This window comes from Haliotis asinina, chromosome 8, assembly GCF_037392515.1.
Source record: "Haliotis asinina isolate JCU_RB_2024 chromosome 8, JCU_Hal_asi_v2, whole genome shotgun sequence".
Taxonomy (NCBI): Eukaryota; Metazoa; Mollusca; class Gastropoda; order Lepetellida; family Haliotidae; genus Haliotis; species Haliotis asinina.
In genome coordinates, this window is record NC_090287.1 from 63,958,992 (window position 1) to 63,986,503 (window position 27,512).

The 27,512-nt window shown below is 39.7% G+C and overlaps 1 protein-coding gene across 2 annotated transcripts; it reads left to right on the plus strand.

Moving 5' to 3' along the window:
* The first annotated feature begins 524 nt into the window (after positions 1-524).
* On the plus strand, positions 525-27,512 carry LOC137294280 (spastin-like). 2 transcript variants are annotated; one of them, XM_067825285.1, is made up of 16 exons: positions 525-921; positions 16,609-16,692; positions 17,767-17,850; positions 18,566-18,703; positions 20,124-20,281; positions 21,276-21,405; positions 22,232-22,296; positions 23,293-23,367; positions 23,941-24,012; positions 24,436-24,511; positions 25,281-25,372; positions 25,930-26,009; positions 26,104-26,226; positions 26,517-26,587; positions 27,151-27,191; positions 27,308-27,512. In XM_067825285.1, the coding sequence occupies exons 1-16, from the start codon at positions 525-527 to the stop codon at positions 27,428-27,430; spliced, it is 1,809 nt and encodes a 602-aa protein (XP_067681386.1). In that variant the 3' UTR covers positions 27,431-27,512. The 2 variants fall into 2 exon arrangements, with proteins under 2 accessions (XP_067681386.1, XP_067681387.1); XM_067825286.1 differs by lacking the exon at positions 18,566-18,703.

Here is a 27,512-nt window from a genome sequence, read left to right on the forward strand (position 1 = left end):
CTAAATAACGTCAAGCTGTGTTACGCAGTAGTTTGGTGTGTTACACAAGAGCATTGGAGCATTGTGTAAAGAAAAACCCAGTGGTGGATATAGCTTTTAGAGAAGCACACCTCAATTTTACCCGAGTTTCATAGGTCATTTAAAAGGATTTAAAACAGGGTGCGCGCCCAATAGGCCTGTAAACTAATAACCACATTGTAAGCACAAATATGAATGTGACATTAATTTGGACGTTATAAAACCTGTCATTGGGTTACGTTGTTTTATTTACGAAATTTGTTTTCTTACGAGCTAATAGTTTTCTGCACCAAAAATATGTATATCTTATCTTATACCATTTATATGTCTTTTTTTTTTCATATTCAAAATATTGTCCTGTTTGGCTTGGTATCTGACACGGTTCTGACATTGTACCGTTAGGTTCATTTAGGGGTTCGCGAAGTACCGTTATGATAAACGGTTCTCGTAACACAAATAGCATTTTCTAATTTTGTTTGTTCAAAATATGGCGGATAGCGAGAAATATGCATCGGAAGGGGCCTGGGTCAGGACGGGGGTCTGGGCGTAGAAAGGGGGAAGGGAGGGGCCGTCCGAACGCCAGGGGATATGAATCAATTCATAGCCGAAATTTCCGCATAGTCGCCGCACCCCTTTTGTTTGTTTTTGCCTTACTTCGAACGTTCGTGTATCAACTATGGATTGTTGTCATTTTAATTGCTTGTAAAAGTCGACGAGCCATTCCAGACCGATATCATAACAGAAAAAGTGACGAAGAGGAGGGTTGTCTCATGATGTCCGACAGCCCGAGGGGTAAGAGCAACGTCGGCCCGGGGGAGCCCGCCTTAGCACAACAGAAGCACCACCACAGGAAAGCGTTCGAGTACATCTCAAAAGCCCTGAAGTTGGACGAGGAAGATGCAGGTAAGATATTTTGGTGCATGATGAAATAATGTTATTTTCATTGCATTTGACAGCGCTATATTGACTTTTTCATTACGTTGCATTATTATTAATTAGTGATTAACCAGGTGAGGATTATACTTTTATAGTTCAGGGTAGATCCCATAGATCTCTTACTTCGTTGCTGTTATTGTATCCCAGTTTTGTAGATCGATGCTCATTTTGTTGATCACTAGATTGTCTGGTACAGACGTGATTATTTACAGACCACTGCCTTGTAGCTGGAATATTGTGGAGTGTGTTGTTAAACAACAAACAGTACAGCCTGAAGCTACAGTTGTTTTTCGTAGACACAGCAGTACAGATAAGCGGCGTAATTATGTAAATTACACCAATATATTTATGTGAAAACTCAATTGGTATTAAAACTGTTGTGTACAAGGAGGCATGAATTTTTGTAAATGCTAAATAAATTTGATTTTTATGTGTTTACAGAAAAAAAATCAAATTTTATTGGTAAATTATCATTTCTTATATTACAGATCAAATATAAATAACACATAAATCAACATTTAAACTTTATGATATACAGACCATCATTGAAAACACACCGCCTGTAAATTTTGAAATGTGGTAATTCGGTGATGCTGCAGAATTGTGGTGTCAACGCCCCTATGTTGGGCCATCCAGACTGACTTGCTGTGAACAACGATGATGGGGTGAACAACATTGTGGTTGTTATGACGTTGACATGGTGTTGTGTCCTCAGATGAGTCACGGTTTCACTTGTGACATGCTGACGGGTATGTAGGGGTATGGTGTCTACTGGGAGAATGATACCATCAGGACTGTGCTGTGCAAACACATTGGTTGGGTGGGGCCAGCATTATGGTGTGGACAGGGATCAGTTATCATCACAAAACCACTGTGGTAGTTTGACATGGCAGAGTGAATGCCCTATACTACCATGGCACCATTCTTCAGAACAATGTCGTTCCCTTCTTTAACTAATATCAAGATCTCCACACATACCAACAGGACAATGCTCAAGCGCAAACTGCCCGTGTTGCAACCACAGTTTCTGGCAGACAAAAACAGTGTGCAGATGAGATGGGCAGGATCAGTACCTTGTCATGGTACATATGTGGCAGGATCAGTGCCTTGTCATGGTGCATATGTGGCAGGATCAGTACCTTGTCATGGTACACATGTAGCAGTATCAGGACCTTGTCATGGTACACATGTAGCAGTATCAGGACCTTGTCATGGTACACATGTAGCAGTATCAGGACCTTGTCATGGTACACATGTAGCAGTATCAGGACCTTGTCATGGTACACATGTAGCAGTATCAGGACCTTGTCATGGTACACATGTAGCAGTATCAGGACCTTGTCATGGTACATATGTGGCAGTATCAGGACCTTGTCATGGTACACATGTAGCAGTATCAGTACCTTGTCATGGTACATATGTGGCAGGATCAGTGCCTTGTCATGGTACACATGTAGCAGTATCAGTACCTTGTCATGGTACACATGTAGCAGTATCAGTACCTTGTCATGGTACACATGTAGCAGTATCAGGACCTTGTAAGGTACACATGTAGCAGTATCAGTACCTTGTCATGGTACACATGTGGCAGTATCAGGACCTTGTCATGGTACATATGTGGCAGTATCAGGACCTTGTCATGGTACACATGTAGCAGTATCAGTACCTTGTCATGGTACATATGTGGCAGGATCAGTGCCTTGTCATGGTACACATGTAGCAGTATTAGGACCTTGTCATGGTACACATGTAGCAGTATCAGTACCTTGTCATGGTACATATGTAGCAGTATCAGGACCTTGTCATGGTACACATGTAGCAGTATCAGTACCTTGTCATGGTACATATGTAGCAGTATCAGGACCTTGTCATGGTACACATGTAGCAGTATCAGTACCTTGTCATGGTACATATGTAGCAGTATCAGGACCTTGTCATGGTACACATGTAGCAGTATCAGGACCTTGTCATGGTACATATGTAGCAGTATCAGTACCTTGTCATGGTACACATGTAGCAGTATCAGTACCTTGTCATGGTACATATGTGGCAGTATCAGTACCTTGTCATGGTACACATGTAGCAGTATCAGTACCTTGTCATGGTACATATGTGGCAGGATCAGGACCTTGTCATGGTACATATGTAGCAGTATCAGTACCTTGTCATGGTACACATGTAGCAGTATCAGGACCTTGTCATGGTACATATGTGGCAGGATCAGTGCCTTGTCATGGTACACATGTAGCAGTATCAGTACCTTGTCATGGTACATATGTGGCAGGATCAGGACCTTGTCATGGTACATATGTAGCAGTATCAGTACCTTGTCATGGTACATATGTGGCAGGATCAGTGCCTTGTCATGGTACACATGTAGCAGTATCAGGACCTTGTCATGGTACATATGTGGCAGGATCAGGACCTTGTCATGGTACATATATAGCAGTATCAGTACCTTGTCATGGTACATATGCACCTATTCATCTCGATGTGAGTTGGTATACAGTGACATAGTGATGGTTTGCATCTTTGTTTAACCTTTGTTTAACACCCCACCAGACAATCTGGTGATGGTCCTTCATGAGCCTTGATTGGCAGTTGGGATACAGTGACATGCATCATCCAAGTGTGCAAACTTGAACATTTGATCCTGTTAGTTGCTCCCAAGAGCAAGCACTGGTTGCTGGAGACCAGTTCTAATCTGGATCTTCAAGTGTAGACATTTTACAAGAAACAGCTTGTAAGATATAACCTAGAAATCATGAACATATGCACACACAAGCACATGCACTCTCAAGCTCATGCACATTTACCAAATGCCATGTTTATTTGGTGTTGAAAGAATAAAAGTCTTCAGTCATTTTCACCTCACGAAATTTCTCCAGTTTTGTTTTGCTGATTCAGTTTTTAACTGCTCAGATTGCATGTGCAAAAATAAAACTTCTTTGTTGATCAAAATCAGTACCAAACAAATATCTAAACAACTTGCACATGCTATCATGGTGTCCATCTGTATTCACTTGTCCCAGGGATAACATGCTTATTGCACATTGATGTGTATAATGTTGCCCTAAAGAATGACTGTTGAATGAACTCAGTGTAGAACACAATGCCCAAGTGCTTGTTTGAGTTGTTGTTGGAGTTGAACATAGATTTTCATTAGGTTAAGGAGTTCACTGCTAGCTTTGTTTACAAACTGCTTCAAACATGTTGCAAGGGGCAGGTGTGTTTTGAAATGGAATGAAATGTACATCTCAAAGTGTGCAGCTACATCTCAAAGTGTGCAACATCATACCTGCATATATTACAGCATAACAACTAGTGCTGGAGAAATTGATGAAATAATTGGTTGATCAGTTGATCTCGGTGAGCGATTATTGATTGGTTTAGGAGACCATAAAAGTGAAGCCTGAAATTAAACTTTAGAGAGTGTGTTTGTGATCGTTATGTTGTTTGATCAAGACATGAACAATTGATGCTGTCATCTGACTGTAAAACTGCAGTGTCAACAACATCATCGCTTGAAGTATTCTCAATCTTCTTGATCGTAGTGTTAGTTAGTGCTGGTTTCGTTAGCACAGTGTTATGATTGTGTCCTGTTATTGACCGTTATTGAGTGTTATGGAGAGGTTTACGATTACAATTTTTATTGATCGACTACTGATATCTGATTATGGAGACCATTTGCAGATAGTCAGTGGTCTTTGTGAGATCTTTCTCTGTTGAGTCTTGATATTGTCTTACTGAGAACATGTGCAATATAACTGAGCCAATCCTTGGCCTAACTCAGACCATCCCATAGTCAACAGAGACCCTCCACTGCCTTTATATCTTTACTATGACAATATTATAAACACTAAAAATACCATCTCGGTGGTCAAGTGGAGACTATCGCTGATCAAATGGAGACTGTCCCTGTCAAGTGGGGACTATCTTCATCAAATGGAGACTATCGCTGATCAAATGGAGACTGTCCCTGTCAAGTGGGGACTATCTTCGTCAAATGGAGACTATCGCTGATCAAATGGAGACTGTCCCTGTCAAGTGGGGACTATCTTCGTCAAATGGAGACTATCGCTGATCAAATGGAGACTGTCCCTGTCAAGTGGGGACTATCTTCGTCAAATGGAGACTATCGCTGATCAAATGGAGACTGTCCCTGTCAAGTGGGGATTATCTTCGTCAAATGGAGACTGTCCCTGTCAAGAGGGGATTATCTTCGTCAAATGGAGACTGTCCATGGTCAAGTGGAGACTATACCAGGTCTTGTGACAGCTATCTCTGGTCCAGTGGTGACTATTCTTGGTCAGGTAGAGACTATTCCTGGTCAAGTGGAGACTGTCCCTGGTCTTGTGGCAACTATCTCTGGTCAAGTGGGGACTATCTCTGATCCAATGGAGACTATCCTTGATCAAACTGGGACTATCGCTGGTCAAGTGGAGACTACTCCTGGCCTAGTGACGACTATCTTTGGTCTAATGGAGACTGTCCCTGACCAAATGGGGTCTATTCCTGGTCAAGTGGAGACTATCCTTGGTCTAGTGAAGACTATCCCTGATCAAGTTGAAACATCTGATTCTATCAGAGACTGTACCCAGTTTAATGGAGACCAATAACAGTCTTACTTACACAATTCCTGGTCTCACTTAAATAATCACTTGTCTTTGTGAAAACAACATTCCCAGTACTAACTGGTTCAGTCATTGTTCATTCATAATTCTGCCATGACTCAAGAAAATACTGGATTCTGATTGTTTGCTCAGAAAAATCAGACGGCATCAATTCTGGATTGACCCTATCTGATTTTAGTCCATTTAACCTCACATTAACAAGTCTTATTGTGAAAACTACTTCCATTTGACCACAGTGATGTCATAACAATAACAACTCCATGGATTTTGATGCTGACTCGGGAATTTGCCACTTAGATATATGCAGTTCGAAATTTTGGACTGAACATGTGTGTGATTTAACGGCGCTTCACTATGCATGTATATACAACATTGCCGCACTACTTCAGCTTGACCACCAACATGACTGATATCAATACAACAGACGTGATGGAAACATTTATCCAAACTAAAAAAATACAATTATATGATATTTCCTCCACAATTCTATGGGAATTTCACTATCATATTACTCTCTATTATAAAAACATTCAATTATAATACGCAGCCCCTAACATAAACAATATCTAACACATAAATCAGAATGCCTTGCCAAATCACACCCCTATCTATACAAAGTTGTGCTGCAAAACATTAGTAAACATTTACCCACCTGGAATATGGTATATTTGTTTCCATTTAGAATGGGAAATTTGCAAGATAACGGTTCTGGCGAAACACCAAATTTATGCTACTTATACTCCATCATGTCACAATAATCTATCTATAGATCTATGTAAAAAATTGAACCACAGGAGTTCTGCTCTGCCATCATCCCGCAAGGCTGACACTGTTATGTTCGTACACTTTGAGAAAAGCTTGGCCTCAATACATCCATGATGTAAACAAAGTTTCCAGGAATCCCAAGTTAGTTGCACGTACACGCATTTTGACAAAATGGCACTGTCACTCTTTTTGCCACATGCTGGGATGGAGGCAAGTACATGAAAGCACAATCGACACGCGCCGAGCATAAAAATCAACAGTTTTTGATGAGATACAGATCGTAGGTCTATCACAAAAGGACCATGTCTTCGATTCTAGAGGGTTCTGATGCGACATCCAGTCAAGTCTTTTCCACTTTCACGTCCAATTTAAAATTTTTGCAAAATGTGAACACTGTCTCGTCCGCCATTTCAAACTGTTGCGTAACTTTACTTCCATGAAAATAAGTAGGTCAGATGATTCCATTATTGTGTAACCAATGGGGTAGGGTATCACGGGAAACACAACAATAGGCTGGTTTCAGTCATGTAGAGTTGGGATGATAAAGACAAGCTCTTGGGCATTACATTATTGCATTGAATAAACAGTTGTTTGTTTTTCTTTAGACAATATTTTTTATGTTGGAATGTTTCAAAAATATGAAAGGCACCAACCACTCCCTTCACAGAGAAGATTAACTCACCTCTCATCCCTTGCCGGATCATGCAGTGTCTTCCGCAGAGCGAGGAAGTTCGATTTTAAAAGTGTCATGGTAGAATGGAGATAAACCTACTGTGTTTGAAAATCAGAGACACGCTGTACTGAATTGATGGTGACTAAATATTACAGTTGAAACCTCACGCTGTGAGTTCGGTTCCAATTCCTGCCCATAGAAATGTTTGCTCTCATCGCCTACAGAAAAAACATAACCTAGATTTATTAGCTCAAAGTGGATTTTTTTATCAAAAGCGTCTCTCCAAATGTGGTAATGTTACAATCTTAAATGGTGACGGGAAAATGTGATTTAAGAATTTGTTTGGATTGTCATTAGTTAAAATGTGCAATTAGTTAATTCATGTCAACATCTGATGTTTCCCAGATGTTTACAACATGTTGTTATTGACTTGTTTAATTTCCTGTACTCTTTTAAAGTTATGTAGTTAGGATAAAGTAAACTTAGTTGTACCCTGCTACTTTCCCCCCATCAATCAGTATACAACTCTGGTGGCCCAGTTGTCTTGCTGATCAGAGTTGTGGCCTTTGTGCCATGTGACTTTGTTTGAAGTATACCTCACCCAGCAGTGAATGGGTACCAGTAGGGTGAGTATACCTCACCCAGCAGTGAATGGGTACCAGCAGGGTGAGTATACCTCACCCAGTAGTGAATGGGTACCAGTAGGATGAGGTGAAACTGACATTATTAACCTTGTAGTGTCTCACAAGCAGAATGGATTGTATGCTCCCAAGAGAGTGAGAATGCAAAGCAGTGCACTCTGATCCAGTGACCAAGGTGATCTGAGTGGATTGTTTAAAATAAGCGACTGGTTTTAGTATTAAAATATTAAAGAAATAAGCAGTAATGATCACCTCCCAGTTGTTTTTAACACCCAGATATGGTGACCTTGAGGGTACCACCCAGAAATGACATCCCAATTAACACCCAATAATGATGATCTCCCAGATAAAACCTTGGTTGTTGTTACCCCTCATCAGCTCCTTGTTTTAACCCATCACTGTTTCCATGATGTCTTAATTAACTCTTCTTTCATAAAGCTGACTTCCATTATCAGGTACTCTTTGTAACAATGTGTGTACTTACATTGCCCATGCACCCATACAGCAGGGGTATGGTGAAACCATGGCAACCAAAGGTGTATTTCAGTCCTAACTTGGGTGAATATACCACCAAGTCACATGCCATACCTGACAGAGACAGGTAGCCAGGAAAGGTGGTTATTCATGTTAATTATCAAATCAGACATTGGCTTCTCCAGTGGTACTGTGGTTGTTATAATAGTCTTTGAAGGCTCGTTAACTCTACCATATAGCTGAAAGCAGCAGTATGACTATGCTGGGTATAATAGCATCTCATAACAACTGAGATTGCCTACTGAGAATTCAGTGTAATGGTGTTAATTGGGTATTTTTTGCCTGTTTTTATTTCATACAACTAAGTCACTTCCCTGTAGGCATTTCCTGATGCAGACACAGGGCATAAATCTCTTATCACATGTTTCCACTGCCTAAATGGACCAGCACCATGACTGATGATGCTATCACTTGTAATGCCCTGTGATGCCATCTTCCTGGTTGGGTAGCTGCTTGTTGTCTCAGGAGTCAGAACACTCACCTGTCAGAATATACAGTGTGAACAATGTAACTGATTCTGTGACAAGTGGAATCATTTCAGTGGGGGAAATGTCAGCTTCAAATAAGTGTATTAATACAGTAGTAATTTGCCTGCATTTAGTCTTGCTACAAGGCTTTAGTGAATGTTAAACCCATGGATGTACAGTATCTACGCTGTAAAGAACATTGTCTACATAAGAGGACAGTACGTCTGGATTTGACAAGTCTCTTAGGAGACCAGTTGGTTATTTATATTTTTTCACAAATTTCCAACTGTTTTTTTATTACCTTAAAGACTTGTGCAAGTCTAGCCTGCATCTTGTGCCAGCTCTTGGTACCACTCGAAGCAGCATTGCATCAAGGATAAGTTAGCAGAAAAGCCATGTTAGAGCACTGATGACAAATATTAATGAGACTTTTAAATAAAAGTTCATTTGGAGAAGCATAATATTAAATGTAAACTTGTGAAAAGTAAACTTAAATGGTATGTCATGGCAGTCTTTGAAATTCATTCTGGTCCGTAAGCCCGAAACTACCAACTTGCTTCGAGGACAAGTGAACATCCATTCTTGTACTTGTAGTCCTTTATTGACAAGTCATATTTGAAGGGATATGGGCTAGCCTGATGGTTTAAGTGTTTGATGTTAATCCAGGTTTGATTCGGAACTTGAGTACAATGAGTGAAGCCAAAAACAAAACTCACTCACTCACTTAGACATGTGCAGGAATTATGTGTTGTGTAAAACCATTCTTGTGAGTGATTCAGAGAGTGAACCAAAAACAGCCTATTTCAGACGAGTAGGGACAGGCCTGTTTCTCCAGTCTTCATTACCCCATTCACCAAGGAAGATGTGATGGACGTGATGGGTTTGTATAGCTGTGCCAGTGACTGCCTGTCTGTGTTCATCAGACTGCCACTTCCTGATAGCAGCAGGTGAAAGGTAACTGTACACAGCAGGCCTCTGATACGGAGATGCCCACATGCCTTGTTCCAGAAATCCGACTTGTAATGGAGCAGCACTGGAGGAAATGAATTTTAAACTGTTTAAATTCAGAAGATGGAGCTTATCTTGGTCACATGCGAGGTGGAGAATCAACTTTAAGTCAAGGATTACTGAAGTGACGTTAAGTGATGTAATCTCCTGGTGCTGAGGAATAAACTCCCAGCTCAGTTAACATCAGTGTGGAAAAAAATCATGAAATTTAAAAAATTATGGGTTAAAAAGATAGAACTTTATTTGACTACCCTTGTCTCTGGCAGGTCCCTGTCAAGTAAAATTGATCCCTGTCCTTCATATTCTTGTTGGATGCCGAAAACCAGGGTTCAATTCCCCACATGGGTGCAATTTGTGAAGTCCATATGTGATGACCCCACTGTAGTATTTGCTGAAATATTGCTAAAAGAATGGAAAAGATACTCACTCACTTAGATTCAAGAGGTGACTGGACAGGATTATGTTGGCAGGATGGTCACTTGTTACATTGTCTTGCCACCATCATGTAGCTGGAATCTTGCTGACTTTGGTACAGAAGAACAAGAAACAAACTAAGAAAAAAGAAGAAAAATTGCTCCCCCCAACAAGAGGAAAAACAAACATTCTCATAAATCAAGGAACAAAATCCATCCCACAAAACAGCAAGGAACAAAATCCCTCTATACGCACACATGTAGTTTTGTCTGAACTTGGCACAGCACTATTTGTCAGTGGAATGACACGATACTGTTTGAAATGTTTTACTAAGCTTCAATCATGTTAAAGTTTTGAAAGATTTGTCAACATAGAGCCGAGGACACTTAAAGAAAATGTCCTTAATCAGTGTGCTCAGGAGGTACTCGAACCTTGAACTTGTGTTAACATTTTCTGGCATCTTGTTTTATCCATTATTTCATTCAGTCTTACCGCTCGACTAGCAGATTACCATTCGCGGCTGTGGATGTCTTGGGGGACAGGCATCTGAAGCAGATTACCCCCCTCCTTGTGGCTGTGGGTGTCATGGGGAGCAGGTGTATCAAGCAGATTACCCTCCGTGGCAGTGGGTGTCTTTGGGGGCAGGTGTCTCAAGCAGGTACCCCATGGGTGTCATTCCATCAGAGTCTTTCATGGATAATCTTCTTTCTATGTCAAAGTATTGTTATCCCCTGCAACGCGTTTCCAGGGGGTATTAAAATGCGCTGTCTGTCTGAGCACATTCATCTTTCCTGGAACAGAACTGTTCTATATTTCTTCACCAAACTTGGCACATAGATAGATCTGGTGGTGTACTGGTGCCATTTGGTACTTTTGGAATTCAGATTAAAAATTTTTTTGTGTTTTCATAGCAACAATCTTGACTTTGATGGAAATTTGTGGTATTGTTCTTTTACGGAGCACTATTTCTTCGCCAAACTTGGCACAAAGATAGGTCTGGAGGTATGACTTTGACGGAAATTTGTGGTACTGTTCTTTTTTGGAGCACTATTTCTTCGGCAAACTTGACACAAAGATAGGTCTGGAGGTGTACTGGTAGCTGTTTTGGATTTCTGAATAAAATGTTTTTTGTGCTTCCAAGTTTGGTTTCAACTGAATTTGATGCTAGTGTTCCTTTCAAAAGCAGAACTTAAAAACCTTTCAATTATAATAACTAGTAGACATAATCATGAAGAGTATTTTGCCATTGTGTGGGATATTGATGACTTTGTCTTCCTCTTTAAAGCTGGAAGATTAACTCTTTGGCTTTTGTTTGCGGTAATCAGGCACAACTACATGATTTGTACGTGTCTGGAATTTGCTGTGACAGATATCTTGTTCCGACCTTGCTTTGGATTATGACTGGTTTTTCAGCTGACCAAAAAAATGCTAAATCAATTCTCTAAGAAAGATCGTTGTCTCTGTTTGACCTGAAGGTGAAATCAATGTTTTTAGCATGTTTGTGTTATATTTGTGGAGGTTGTGTATTTGGAGGAACTGTCTTTAGTTACTTTCAAAATCTAGCTCAGACATTCACTGACAGTCCCTTGTGCACAATAATCTCAAAATATTTGAGATAGGTCATCATCATTTGTGACCACTGAATAAGTTATGGTCCTATAAGTATATATATGCCTGGAATCAGATGATGTCATTGATCAACACCCAAGGTCAGTGATGTTGCAGTAGAACTGGGTGGTAATAAAACAGCTACATCTCCACATTACAATAGAACCAATTAGGGTCTACACGTGGCACTCCTCTCAGACCGGAGTGAGGTGTGACAGCTGAGATTGATCTGCCTCCTCCTGGTGTGGAGGGCCAGAAAGTCGGGGATTGGCAGATTCACCAGGTGTTTGCAAAGGGACATACAGCTACAATCTCAGCCTGGCATCACACTGCTGCCAATTAGCAGTCATGGTTTTATGTTGAGGAAGTATCTTTATGATGTTTTCAGTGGAAAATAATGGTTATATACCTAGTGATGTTGGTCATAGGTTAACATATACCATGGCGGTAATGTCCATTGATAATGTGGGTTATATACCATGGCAGTGTTGGTCATTGATAATGTGGGTTATATACCATGGCAATGTTGTCCATTATAATGTGGGTTATATGCCATGGTAATGTTGGCCATTTATAATGTGGGTTATATGCCATGGTAATCTTGTCCATTTGTAATGTGGGTTATATACCATGGCAATGTTGTCCATTATCAATGTGGGTTATATACCATGGTAATCTTGTCCATTTATAATGTGGGTTATATGCCATGGTAATGTGGTCCGTAGAAGATATGGGTAAGTAAAGCAGGTCTGGTATTTAGCAAACATTTAACTAATTAGTTTTAAACAACAGCAAATTACAAGTTTAGATTACTGGAACTAAGGGCCCAATAGCATTGTGTCAACAATGACACAAGATTCAAAATTCATTGTGTATTTGTGATAATTTGTGAGTCAAATGAGCAGGTTTTCTGCATCAAGGCAAACACTGAATGTCAGTTCTCTACCCTAGTGATGTTGTGCATTGGTTAACATGGGTTATATATCATAGCCAGTGTTCACGATCCTGTTTCAAAGTAACATTAAGGACATTGGGTCCTGTGAGTTTCAGATGTCTGTCTGACCCACTGAAACTTAACAGGACCCACAGAATAAAGTTAAACAAACATTTCAGATTTAACATGTCTTATAATTGGCATTGAAATTTTTAACATTATATGAAAACAAACATAAGATTTATAAATAGCAAACAAGTGTCACATGCCACAAATAACAACTTCACACAAAGACATTGTGAAATATTCAGTCAGACACTGGGACTGGCCAGTTGGTGATTTCTATCTGACCACTGGCGAATCTGCCAGATTTGTCAGAGGGTCATACACTATTCGTGAACACTGCCATAGTGATGATGTCCATTGATAATCTGGGCTAATATCATAGTGATGTCCATATATGATATGGGTTATAATCTTTAGTGATGTTGTCCTTTGATAGTATGGGTTTTATACCATAGTGATATTATCTGTTGATAATATGGGTTATACATTATAGTGATGCTAGTAAGTTTACATGGTTTTTGTGCTAAAGTGATAATGTCCACAGATAGATGTGGGTTGTATATCATAGTGACTTTGTCCGGAGGTTAACATAGGTTCTGTACTAAAGTTATGTTGTCCATAGTGGTTTGTTTGTTGTCCATTTTGTGTGAACTGCGCGTAGTGCTCCTATTGATGATTTAGTTATATCTTTTTCCTCAGTACACTAACAGTTAATATTAGAAATAAAGCTACTATAAATAATATATTTTTACAAACTTGTGCATGTGTTTGAAATGAACGCAACAAGAATTATATCATTCCAGAAAAAATACGGGATATTGGATTTACAATATATGTTATTACATCGTGTCTTGGGAAATATGGGGTTTTATCAGTCCCTCGTAAGGTTGTATTCCCCTCGCCTCGAGGGAAATACGAGGTTTTAGCAGGAGGGGAATACGACCTTACAAGGGACTGATAAAACCCCGTATTTCCCGAGACACGATGTGATAACGCATTTATCTAGCTCAATGTTTTCACTAAATAAAAAAAAACAACATGCATCGAATCTGCTTGCTGCCATGTTGACACCAGCTGATTGTTTGACCTCAATGCACCGCATGTTACTAAAGGCTTGTCGATGCACGCTTTTCTCACTTCACGTCATCACCAAGGCGTAGCGGGGTGATATGACTTTCGTAGCGGGAGTACACAGCTTTTATACTCCCGCTCACGGATCGTGATGGATGTACATGGTATTTTATCAGAGTCACGTGGACCAATCAAAACTGGACATTCTTACATGAAGATTGATTAAGTGCAGATAATGAAGCCTAGGAGGAAACAGATCTGATGACAAGATGTTATAGGAAAATGTGACAATTTATTCCATTCTTTAGGAAATCTTTCATCATTATGGATATTTAATACCATTTCTCATATGCTCTAGCATTAGCTAGTGATTTGCTCTCAAAATAGAATATCCCCTACTTTTTTTAATTGTATATTAATTACTGTAGATGAGGCAATCTTATACTTTTTGTCTGTGGTTTGACCGTATGTCATTGTAGTGCCATTCTGGCAGGAACTGATTGAATTATTAGGTTGCTTTGTCAAGAGACACCTTCATGGGGATTATGCTTCTGTTTAAAATAAAGTTATTTGAATCTATAGATGCCCTGTGTGTTCAGACGTTTTCAAGCTGATTAGGCCATTTCTATGAAAATTTAATAAAACTGCATACTATTCATCCTTAGATTTGGGGTCATCATAAATGTTCAAATTATTTCAGCCTTTTTTCAGTGACTGAGATTTTACCTTTACACTTTGATGTTTTTCAGAATACAGATTTGCCTTGAAATTGCTGTACTGATGTAACTGGTATTGTTGAAACCATTGGTTAAATCATTCTGATGATATTGTGAGTTTGTAGCATTTACAAAATCAGATTCTGTCAAACCCTCTATTTCCTTCTAGAAAACCACTACTGTAGGATATGATGTTTGTACTAAGGGTGAAAAGAGATTTCAGTTTGAACAAGGCTGTCTGTTTGAGATGTCATGCTGTCTGATTCTGATTTATCATTAGAGATGGCTGTGATGAGCGAGACTAATGCTTAGTCTTTATATAGAATTTATGTAATTTTGATAGCAACAAAGAAACCCGTGCAAATTGAAAAGGAAACGAGAGATTCAGCCTGAACCTGAGGAAATCTAGACTTGCTTCATTTAGGACTTAAGCATTGCATAGAAGGCTTGGCAGTAGGGAAACAATGTGGTTCAGGGACTGAGACAGACTAGTGATGTTGATGTACAGTACTTACTCACTCACTATCTGATCAATAAAGTATTCTGGAGATCCCATCTGTGAGACGTTGACCAGGTGAGAAGGTTAGGCCAGGTGATAATGAGTTACAAATCATCAACTATTGTTGACAGGAGTGTTGTGTTGTCCTGTGCATCAGGTTACTGCGGAAATGCAATACAGATGTTCCATCCTTGGTTTGTGGACTTCCAGATCACTGTTTTCATGGCAACTAATTATGAATCTGGACATATTTCATTTGTTTCAGATAAGAAAGAAAACAAATACTGATTCATATTCTCCACCCTCAGCCCTTTCGAACACTGGTGTACTATGTTAGGAATGTTGAGAAATGTGCATTCATTACATTCTCAAACTTAAACATGATGACAGAAATAAAATACAGTTGCAGTAGATGTTCACTCACTCACTCACTCACTCACTCACTCACTCACTCACTCACTCACTCACTCACTCACTCACTCACTCACTCACTCACTCACTCACTCACTCACTCACTCTACCTTGCCATATCGCCAGCCCGTCTCCCTCAGTAACACAGCCAGCCAGTCCAATTACAAACATGATGATCAACGCATCCATATTGATTCTTGCCAAGAAAAACTCTCTGCAGTGCTTGTCATATTGATTCAAACCTTACAATGATGTGAACGTGATGGGCCACATGGGTTAATCATAAAATAGTTTTTTCCTTTTCATGATCATACCAATAGTCATGTGATCTCTCAATAGTCATGTGAACTGCTGTTGACACTTGTACACAGGAATGCTCATTTCAAGGCATTTAATCGTATAACTGATTCAGGCTTGTTAGACAGTAGTCAATGGACAGTTTGAAAACCAATGGGTTTCTGTGCAGAGTGTTCATATCAAGAATTTACCATTGCATGCAGTGGCAAGTTTCCTTGCACTGAAAGCTGCTAGCTAATCACTACTCTAGTAGACATCTCTGTGGCTGTATGGCATGGTGCATCCATGTTGATATTGTTCTGATATTGTGAACTGATCCTTTGATGTAGCTGCAATACTGTGATGGCCTTATTATTGAAGTGTACAGAGTATTAACCCACCAGTATCATCCTCTACTGACACCAACCACTACCATCCTCAGCTGAAAGCAATCACTACGATTCACAAGTGACACCAACCACTACCATCTACGACTACCATCCACCACTACCATTTGCAACTAACACGAACCACTACCATCCTCAACTGACACCAACCGCTACCATCCCCAGTTGACACCAGCCACTACCGTCCAGCACTACCATCCTCAACTGGCACCAACCACTACCATCCAGCACTACCATCCACAATTGACACTAACCACTACCATCCAGCACTACCATCCACAACTGACACCAACCCTACCATTCACAACTAATACCAACCACTACCGTTTACAACTAACACCAACCACTACCATCTTCAACTGACACCAACCACTACTATCCACCCGCCCATTTAATGCATGAACATTCCAAATCAGTTCTAAAAATGCACAAACATACTTTATGTAAACAGAAAATACAGGTTGAAAGTAGGAATTATTCTTGTTTGCAGTGGTTTGTGTGATGAGCCTGACTGTCTTGTTGTGTTCCAGGTCGAAAGGAACAAGCCATTGACCTGTACAAGAAAGGCATCACAGAGCTGGAGAAGGGCATCTCAGTTGAGGTCAGCGGACAAGGTAGGCTGGGGTCTGTCAGCTGTGAATGGTGTAGTACTATAAAGGTTATACAGCTGAACCATGTGACATCACAAAGGCTATACAGCAGAACCTTGTGAGATCACAAAGGCAATATAGCAGAACCTTGTGACATCACAAAGGCTATACAGCAGAACCTTGTGACATCACAAGGCTATACAGCAGAACCTTGTGACATCACAAAGGCTATACAGCAGAACCTTGTGACATCACAAAGGCTATACAGCAGAACCTTGTGACATCACAAAGGCTATACAGCCGAACCTTGTGATATCACAAAGGCTATACAGCTGAAGCTTGTGATATTACTGTTAATGGGCAGATACGGTGACTGGAGAATTAGCTCACGATTTTGATGAACATTATGTTGACGAAGACAAATGAATATGTGGATGAAGACGAAGGCATAGTTTAGTTGTACAAACTTCTTTAGTTGGTTTCACAAGACGTGACAAACATGTATACATGAATGAGGTGTGCGGACTTCCAGTTCAAACCCAGGGCCTTTCCTATTTCCTATAATCCTGATTGGGGTCATCCCTATAAAGACAGTCGGAATGCTGGACTCCACACTCACATCTCACGTACAGTAAAAGATTCAACAATGGACAGATAGAGAAACAATAGCACTTCCTTCTACAGTTGATGTGATGACAGACACAGCCAAGGCCATAAATGTCATATACAGTAATTAATGGAAGTGACAAAGAGGAACAAGGTAGCTGACAAAACAATGTACTCTGCGGTAGTGATAAAGATCAAGATTGTAGATTGAATAATAATAACTAAATATCATATAGCCTGGCTACATAGTTTTTGGTCTGTAGAAATATTTGGACATGGCTGACCTGAAGTAGACACTATAACATTACACAAGCTATACAGCAAAGTTAAGTTTTATATCACTATTACTGAACAGCAGCATTGGGCGGTGATACTACTGTATTTCTAGATGTCTTGAAGAATTCTTGATGTTTTCTCCAGAGTGTGTTTTAGTTCACTAAAGGTATATGGCCATTGTAGAGCTGTTTGTACTCAAGTTACTTTTATTTCAAGGTGAATCATATGAGAGAGCCCGACGCCTCAAGGAGAAGATGCTCACCAATATGGTTATGGCCAAGGATAGACTGGATGTTCTTGGTGAGCTGATGTTTGGATGCTCTAGAATTTGATTTAGAGATCCCTGTGCCTGTGTTGTTACTATTTTACTTGCAGACTTTATTCCTTTCCATCATATCTTAAGGTCTGACCCCAGTACACACATGCAACACTCTGCCCCTGTCACGCGAAAACCACATCATCTTTGTCAATATGGTTAACGCTCATGTATCATGAAGCCATTTGTAACTTGTAAATCAAATTTTTAAGGAATAGATTTTGCTGAACAGTGTGTTTCTTGACTATGACATTTTCTGGATTTAGCGTCTTTGTTCTTTCCCACACAACATTTCGGGATCATACAGAGCCCATCATCAGTAATGTCTGCTCTGTTCCTGAGCACTTTGCCATCTTGCATTTAGTTCTGATAATTTGTTTCTGTTTAATCTCGAAATGCACATAAGTTCAGATTCCTATCATTATTGGCCTGTTTACTAGATTAACCATGGAAATTGGTTATTCTGTTAGTTAAGTGATTCTCTTCATTAAATCATTAAAACCAATGTTTTTGTGATTATTACTTGAGTTCATGTATTTCTCCATGCCTTATGTGTTAACATGATGTTGATGTTTATTCATTGTCATTACAACATCTGTGGTACATGTTGTGATTTTGTTGTACCGCTGGCTTTACATTGCATGCTTTTTGTACAGTCCCTTTAATTTGCTTTTTATATTTTGTTCACTCTGCACACAGAGAAAGTCTTACAAGACATAAGATTAGACGCCATTGCTGAGGAGAGAGATCACAGAGACAGTAAGGGGAGGCAACCCCCCAAATCACATGTCACTGATAAGAATACAAGAGTTGTGGCCCCTGGCAAGAAGACTCCAGGTACCTGGCTGGTTATGCTTCACATGCTTCACTCTGCCTAACGGTTGATTGGCTTCATTGCAGGATGCAGTAGTTAGATTGTTCCTCTCGTTACAGCAGCATGTGCTCGTTACAACACTGCATGGCTGGCAGCATGTGCTCGACAACATCATGGAATGGTCTTGTGATGGCAAAGTTTTCAAAGCATTTTATTTTTTTCATATTGGCATGAATATTATTTGTGTGTAATGTGTTTGATAATCAAAATGAATTGGCCTTTTAATATTGATGGGATGTTTAGTTTATGGGAAAACTGAGGATGAAAATTGTTTCATGTTCTCATCCTTGATATCTCCAGAGTTGGGTGAGTGAGTGAGACGTGACGCTTTAGTCACTTGTTAGGACTTGATACTGTTGAGACTTGCATATGTATTATATGATTCATCTGCTCTTTCAGTAGGATTGTATCATTGCCTAGGCATTATTTTGCATACTGTGTCATTGGTTAGACATAGTGGTGTGTATCATATGTATTATATCAGTAATCTGCTCTTTCAGTAGGATTGTATCATTGCCTAGGCATTATTTTGCATACTGTGTCATTGGTTAGACATAATGGTACATTTGTATGATCAATCAGACATTGTGGTACATTGGTATCATTTTCACACATTTTGGTAATGTGTATCATCAGTTAAATATTGTGGTTTGTATTGTATTATTGATTAGCCATCTTGGTATATTTGTGTCATCGGTTAAATGTTGTGGTATATTTTGTATCACTGGTTAAACATTGTGCTATGAATTTTGTCACTGGTTAGACATTGTGGTATGTATTGTATCTTTGGTCAGACATTGTGATATTGGGGTGTGTGTGTATGAAGTTTATACCATATCATGATGTATGTGAAAGCATGCCTGCCTGTACCATAGATTGTGTTCATGTTTGCTGTTGTCGTCTCACCAGATGAGAAATAGTAAATATGTAGTGTAGGTTCAGTGACCATGTCAGTCATTTTGTGAATGTTCTTACTGTAAACTTGACAGTGACTATTGGTATTGAGTATCGTGTTCAGAACACCAGAATATCATGCTGCATCTCATTCATTACCCTGTGGTTTTCCCAATTTTGTTTCAGATATAATACTTCATTTATGATGAATACACATTATACACAGTGTCTCCTAATATGTCTATAGTTTATGTAGGTGTGTTGACTTCTTGCTGGAGGTGAGCTACAGACCCTATTAAACTTGTATGATTGACCAGTGGCATTGTTCTGATGCTTAGAGTAATAATTGCCTTTTTATAACAGAGTGGTTGTTATATCACTCAGTTTGTGGAGTATTTGTGAACCATGTATTATGAGCAAGATGGACAGTCATGTATTACAGATGTAAGATGGCAGGCAAGATTCCACTGTCAGGTTCTATACTTGCAGTCACAAGTAAACCTCTGAAGCCAATGAAGATGGCCGTGCACAAGTGCAATACACTGCCTCGATCCCATAGTGCCACTCGGGAACCATCAGGACCAGGGGCATCTCCCCGGGCAGCCAGGAAAGCGTCCCTCCATCATAGGAATCTGTCACAGGGTGATGTGAGTAGCCCACTCCACTAACTGACACTAATAGTCACATAGTGCTTCATTGACTCTAATTTCATGTACAGATATGATAGAGCTGGTAAACTTGAAGCTGTAAACTTGAATTTTTGTTGTAGACATTTCTTCTGGATTATGGTTGCCTTATTCCTGTGACACAGACACATACACAGAGATGCCAACTTCTACGATTTTATCGTAGTCGCTACGAATTGTAGCTTCAAACTTCGCCAGTACAATTCCACAAGAAATCCTACTATATTTGAATGAGATGCATTAAAATTCTGATGTATAGACAAAAACACATATTTTCAATGATGATATTCATTTCGGACTTCATGTACCTTCCATTCATCATATTTAATGACATATTTGAACTGGAATGATTGCAAGTAACAAATGTAATAATTGCAAAACTGATTTCAGTACCTTTGCAATTTGACACATTTAGTTCTGGTGGAAATAATTTGACCATGTGACCGTAATATTTATTTTTTTCTCAGAATCCATCATGATTTTGTTTATTTAGTTAACTACTAATTTTATGGTCATACTACTAATTTTGAGCATTGAAACTACTATTTGCAACACTTTGGGATCGGCATCTCTGCATACAGAAAAATGGAAAAACTTACTAAGTCATAGTTAGGTGGTATGACCTTAATTACTGCTATGGTGTCTCCCCATAACTCCTGACTTGTTTTGTTCAATAAAACTGATGCCTGTTACTCAATGGAGATCCTGGGTTAAAAATGGTTCCCAGTAATCTTAGCAGAGAGTCCTCTAAATGTGTCAGGTGGCCAGACCAGACATGCCCACAGCATTGTCACTGGATTATGTGGTCCAGGTGATTGTTTACAGACTGTCATCATATGGATTGTTGAGAGTAGTGATACACAATAACAAACAAATCATGCTACACCAGCCATTCATTCCTGCACAAACCACACACTGGTCGGTTGATTGATCTGTTCCACTGAAACTGTTTTAGGCTCGTGGTGCTACAAAGGGAAAAAGAGAAGTGTCTTTAGCAGGTCTGAAGAATGTCGATAAAAAGCTGGCCAATATGATTCTGAATGAGGTCATCGATCAGGGACCTACAGTCTCCTTCAGTGACATAGGTAAGACCAACGGTGTTGTCCAAGCAGTCAGCCTGTGGGTTTGGAGCTGCAGTATTGCCCCAACAACCTACCCTTGTTGTCAGGCGCGACCAGATCAAATGGGTTGTCCCTTAGTGGTTTGTTGCTGTCAGTATTGATCATTGGATTGTCTGGTGTAGACTTGATCATTTGTCATATACCTTGGATATTGTTTTGTCCAGTGTTATGCAACCAAAACAATACAAAAGTGCATAGACTCTTACAGGTTGAAATATGTTTTATGATTATATTTATGGGTACAAATACATGATGAGACGCTCACGCTCATGGTATATATCCAATTAAAATCATGCATACATTTCAAGCCAATAGGTTTACCTACAAAATGAGTCATACTTTATAAGAATCAAAGCTCTGTGAGCTAGTACCTTTGGGAGCCCTAAAATTTGGTATTTATTGATTCTTACCCATTATCCCTGCTCAGAATTTGTACTGTTAAGCTACTGATGTTCTTGTTTATTTCATCGTACACACAAACGATATGTTGAACTGATGGCAATCGCCATACTTTCGGAGACACTTACCATTCACCCAACTGTCATAATGTGTTGTAAGTACATTTGTTCATCACAAAGAAGCATGCAGCAATTCATTTTTCACCAGTGATAACCTTGGCCTGACCTACCCCACATTGATTAGAGTCAGCAATCTTACAGAACAAATTTTGGTACTAGCCAATCAGATCACTGGCATTTGCCAGTGTGGGGCAGGTGAAGGCCAAGGTCATCGATGACTCAAGGACTCCAATTAGAGAAATAAGAAACATGCTGATGTCCGTCTGTTTCAGCTGGTCAGCATATAGCAAAACAAGCCTTACAAGAAATAGTCATTCTTCCTGCTCTCCGCCCAGAGGTAGGTGCAGTGTTTCGTAATGTTCAGCCATGTACACTTGCTTCTGACTGCAGTACACAATTCAGCATTACCAGTTGACAAGTACAAGGACTTTGTATGACATTTTACATCTGTCTAGCCAGCAGTCTTGGTCTGGCAACTGGGGCGGTAGGTGGCACAGTGGTTAAAGTATTTCCTTATAATGCCACAGATCTGTGTTCATGCCCATACGTGTCTACAGTATGTGAAGCCCAGATACTGTTGAAATATTAGTGAGTGAGTGAGTGAGTGAGTGAGTGAGTGAGTGAGTGAGTGAGTGAGTGAGTGAGTATGGTTGTAAACACAGCTTTTGGCAAAGTTCCAGAAGGTTTCTCCTGCTTTCTCATTTTGTCATCATAACATCCTATAATGTCATTTAGAAAGTGGTCAGATGTAACATATGTTACATTTGGGATTACATTTTCTAGAACAAATACTAGTACTTTTTTAGCTGAGCCCCATCTGGGATTCGAAGTCACACCTTCAGAGTCAGGCTTCTAATCACCAGCACTCAAAATCCTGCATATCCTGCTCAGCCACGACGACTTCCACTACTGAAAGTCAGACAACTGGTAGTCTAGACTGCAGGCTTTGTTGAAGTCACAGTGGCTGAGCAGGTTAGGTGGCAGACTCTGTGTCCCTGCGATTAGGTGCCTGACTCTGAGAGTGTGGGTTCGAATCGCAGATGGGACTCAACTCAAAAAAGTACTACAATTTGTACCAGAAAGTGTAATCCCAAATATAACTCATTACATCAAACATCCTCACCGACAGTATGGCTGAATGTAGTTGGAATAATGTTTCCATTTCAGCGTTTTGAATAAAATGGCATCAATGCAGTGCCTAAATACATATCAGTCAGTATTCCATTTGCTTCTACAATACTTCAATAATTGCAACAGTTTAGTGCCAGTGTCTGCAGCGCCAAGCAGAAAGTGCTGGTAGATATGTAAGTGAGGGGGTGTTTGTTTTTTCCAGCTGTTCACTGGGTTGAGGGCTCCTGCCAGGGGACTGCTTCTGTTTGGGCCCCCGGGGAACGGCAAAACTATGCTGGTAGGTTCGGGAGCCAGGTTTTATTCATTTGTGATCTTCATGTTACAGTCAGTTAGCTCATAAGGATTCTGTGCTAGATAGTGGCCATTTTTAACATATATTCTGGGTAAAAATCTGACACAACTATAGATCATTATGTAAAATAATGGAGAACATTTTGATTAACCTCAAAATATAGATTAAGATGGAGAGATCACTTGATTCTGGTGACTCCAGAGGTAAAATAAGCTCATTCCTAAGCAGACACTACGTCTGTTATTATGCTGGCTGAGCAGGTTAGATTGCTGGCTTTGTGAGCTGGCACTTAGATGCCTCTGTGAGTTTGAATCCCAGATGTGGTCAACCTAACAAAAGTATCTGTGCTTTACTGAGAAAGTGTAATCCTAAATATAATGTACGATGATGGTGCCCTGTAGAAGTAGTAGCTAATTGTTGTTACTATAGTAACACCAGAATCTACTGAAAATGATGACAAAGATGCAACTTGGGGGTAGCAGGTGGTTCTTTCATGTTAAGTGTGTGCATAATACATGGAGTGAGTGTAATTGAAATGACATCATTATCTTGTTTCAGGCTAAAGCTGTGGCAAATGAGTCCAATGCTGTGTTTTTCAACATTTCTGCTTCAAGTCTTACTTCCAAATGGGTATATGATTTTACAGAGTTTTGAAAATTAAAGACTTTTCACATTCTTTCAGATGTCAATATGATTTGTTTACTTAAGGTACTTTGAAATGACTCTCCTTTGCCAATGCTGATTTGACAAAACTCTGGTCAAGGAGGCATACCAATGTATATTGGATCATGTTCTACTGATCCCCTTTCCCAGCTAGGGACTACTAGTTATAAGGTTTGAAAATCTCCGTCCTTCCCTTACTCTATCACTTGAGTGAAATTTCGTGACATGCAAGCCAGCATCTCACACAAATAAAATACTGAAAAGATATCGTGAAAGTGGGCACAAGGTATCGTCCAGTCAGAAAAAGATGATACTAATAACACATTAGTTGGTTGAGAAAAATGAGAAATTTGCCGCGATATTGTGCCTGATGTCTGTTTATTTGTACAGGTTGGAGAGGGTGAGAAGCTTGTCCGCACACTGTTCGCTGCCGCCCGGGAACTCCAGCCAAGCATCATCTTCATGGGTCAGTGTAGGGAGCTTGTCTGTCACATGACAGTCAGTTTCTGAAGCTTGTCTCTCATGTGACAAATGATGTAGGGAACTTGTCTATGATGTGACAAACAGTGTAGGGAGCTTGTTTCACATGTGATAAAGACTGTAGGGAACTTATCTCTCATGTGATCCACAGTGTGGGGAACTTGTCTTTAATGTGACAGTGTAGGGAACTTGAGTTTCATGTGACCCACAGTGTAGGGAACTTGTCTTTCATGTGACAGTGTACGGAGCTTGTCTCTCATGTGACAAACAGTACTGGGAACCTGTCTCTCATATGACTTTCAGTGAAAGGAGCTTGTCTCTGATGTGACAAATGATGTAGTGAGCTTGTCTGTCATGTGAAAAGTAGTGTAGGGAGCTTGTCTCTTGTGACAGTGTACTGAGCTTGTCCTTCATGTGATGAACAGTGTATTGAAGCTTATATTTAAACTGAAATGAAGAATTACGTTTTTCTGGTTGTTATGTTTTCTCTGCTGTAGAACATAGTAAGCTGATTTATTTGCTGACAAAGACATAGGAAACCAAACAGTATTACAGGCCAGATAAAAACATGCTAAGTTACTGTAATTTGGAAATATCTTTAAGCTCTCCTGCTACTTCGTATACAGACAGACAGGCAAGTTTATTCAGTGTCTAAGACAGTCATCCTTGTACTAACTATCATATTTTAGATAAGACATTAGCTGAGAGCTGTTCCCTTGTTGTTCCCTTCAGTATGTGTGGCATGGCTGTTTCAGATGAGATCGACTCCTTGTTGTGTGAGAGGAGAGAGGGAGAGAATGATGCCAGTCGCAGACTCAAAACTGAATTCCTGGTCCAGTTTGATGGTGTAAGTTCTAATATTCTGTTATCTGGCATATCAACCTATGCAGAACACTTAAATATGGCTATACATAGCAAGTCGTAATCCCTCGTTCTCATGGTGTACTAGTTTGTGGGGAACAGGTAACAGTGTATTTTGGTGTCTTGTGTATAACCGTTCATTGGAAAATGTAGAACCAAGCTTTGGCAATGAAATTTATCATGTTCCAGCGAGAGACACTTCCCATGGATGAAGTCTAGAGAGGGATAAACTGGCTTTTTGGCCTTGAAATTCAGTCCTGTGTTCAGAACATAGAAATTGTCTATCAGACAAATTTGATTAAATAGTTAAGAATGCTGGGATGATAATATGTGCGTTGTTCAGACATATACTTGTGTTAGTCCAGTTTTTTGTGAATTTAGCTGTAAGTTGGTTTGTTAGCTGAGCAATTATATTTCAAAGTATTACATCTGGTAGACTGAGGCCACAGTTCTCAATTTTGAGGATTTGTCCATATTAAGGCAGAACACATACACTTCCTATCCTGTTATTTACCCCTTAAGGGTCGGTGATTCTGTGTGCAGGTTGCGAGTGGAGTCGAGGAGAAGGTGCTGGTGATGGGAGCCACCAACAGACCTCAGGAACTGGACGACGCTGTGCTCAGGTGGGCTAAAAACTCTCAGTACCAGTTAGTTTCTGTCAGGTCATGTAACTCTTTGAGGTTTCATGTCATCATGTCCACGTTTTCCACCATGCAGGCGTTTCCCAAAGCGTGTGTATGTGACAATGCCTGACCTTGACACACGACGCACGATGTTGAGTCACCTGCTTGTCAAACACGACAATCCTCTCACGTCCAAAGAGCTTGATCATCTGTCCAGGTAAGTAGACCTCCATCAACATCTTATATGACAGAATTATGTGTAGGGCAGGGCCTATATAGGTGGTGAGAATTGCTAAATGAGCATTATTTATTGTACAAATTCATCTATGGAGTATGTTCTTGGTCAGTTACAGTATGACAATCATCTATATCAGGCTTAACCTGAATAATGTATGATCTCACAGGCTATGGCAATTACATTCCATTTTTTACCTGCCATCTTCAGTGGTTGTTCTCTGACAGCAGAGTTTAGAATACTGATTCCTTTTTCACTTTCTGTGTGTCCAGATTGACAGATGGATACTCTGGAAGTGATCTAACTGCTGTGGCCAAAGATGCAGCTTTAGGGCCAATCAGAGGTTAGTACTAGTCTACAACATGCACATTATAGAATTATTTTGGTTTCTACATATAAAGAACGTTTATCAAGATGGTACCACAAGAGCCAAATAACATGTATCAGTGAAACTTGGCACATGTTAAAGTTCAAAATTCATTATCTTAAGGATTTGTGGCGTTCAGTGAAAAGTTTGTGAAAGGACTGCTCCTGTTGTGCATGTAATGCAAAAACACTGTCTGTACTTGTTGCAGCTGTAATAATTAATGCAAGCATGTGTTGTGTTTAACCTAATAAGGTAACAAGTTGACTAAGTGCACAGTGATGCTCATGATGTCAATCACTGGTTAACTTGATTATTTACAGACCTCATACAGCAGCCTGAGACTACAAACACAAGAAATAAATAAGTGATACTAGGAATGATGTCTGTTGTTTGCAAATTAGTAAATGTGAATAAGTAAAAGAAAGTCATAATATTTTAACAGTGAAGGTGATATTTTGGATAGAATGTAATTACTAGTATTATATGTATGGCAAAGTGAGTGTCTAAAATCTTTAATGTTTTTTTTATCTCTTTTGCAGAGCTGAGCATAAGTGAAGTGAAAAATTTAGATGCAAATAAGGTATGTGATATTTTTACATCTCGAGAAAAGGTTTGATGATAATGTTCTTGAAATAGGTTAAAATATGGGCTAATGGTGATAAGAAATGCTATTTGATACCTTTTGTATCTTAATAGGTGAGAAATATCCAGTTGTCAGATTTTGGTGATGCCTTGAAGAGAATACGAAGGAGTGTTCCACTGGATACCTTGGAAAAGTACGAGCGATGGAACGGGGAATACGGGGATATTACCACATGATATTGTCACATGACAGCATGGAGCCTTGTCATTGGCTGATTGGTATGTGTAGAGACCAATGAAAGCTGCATGCAGTGTGTTT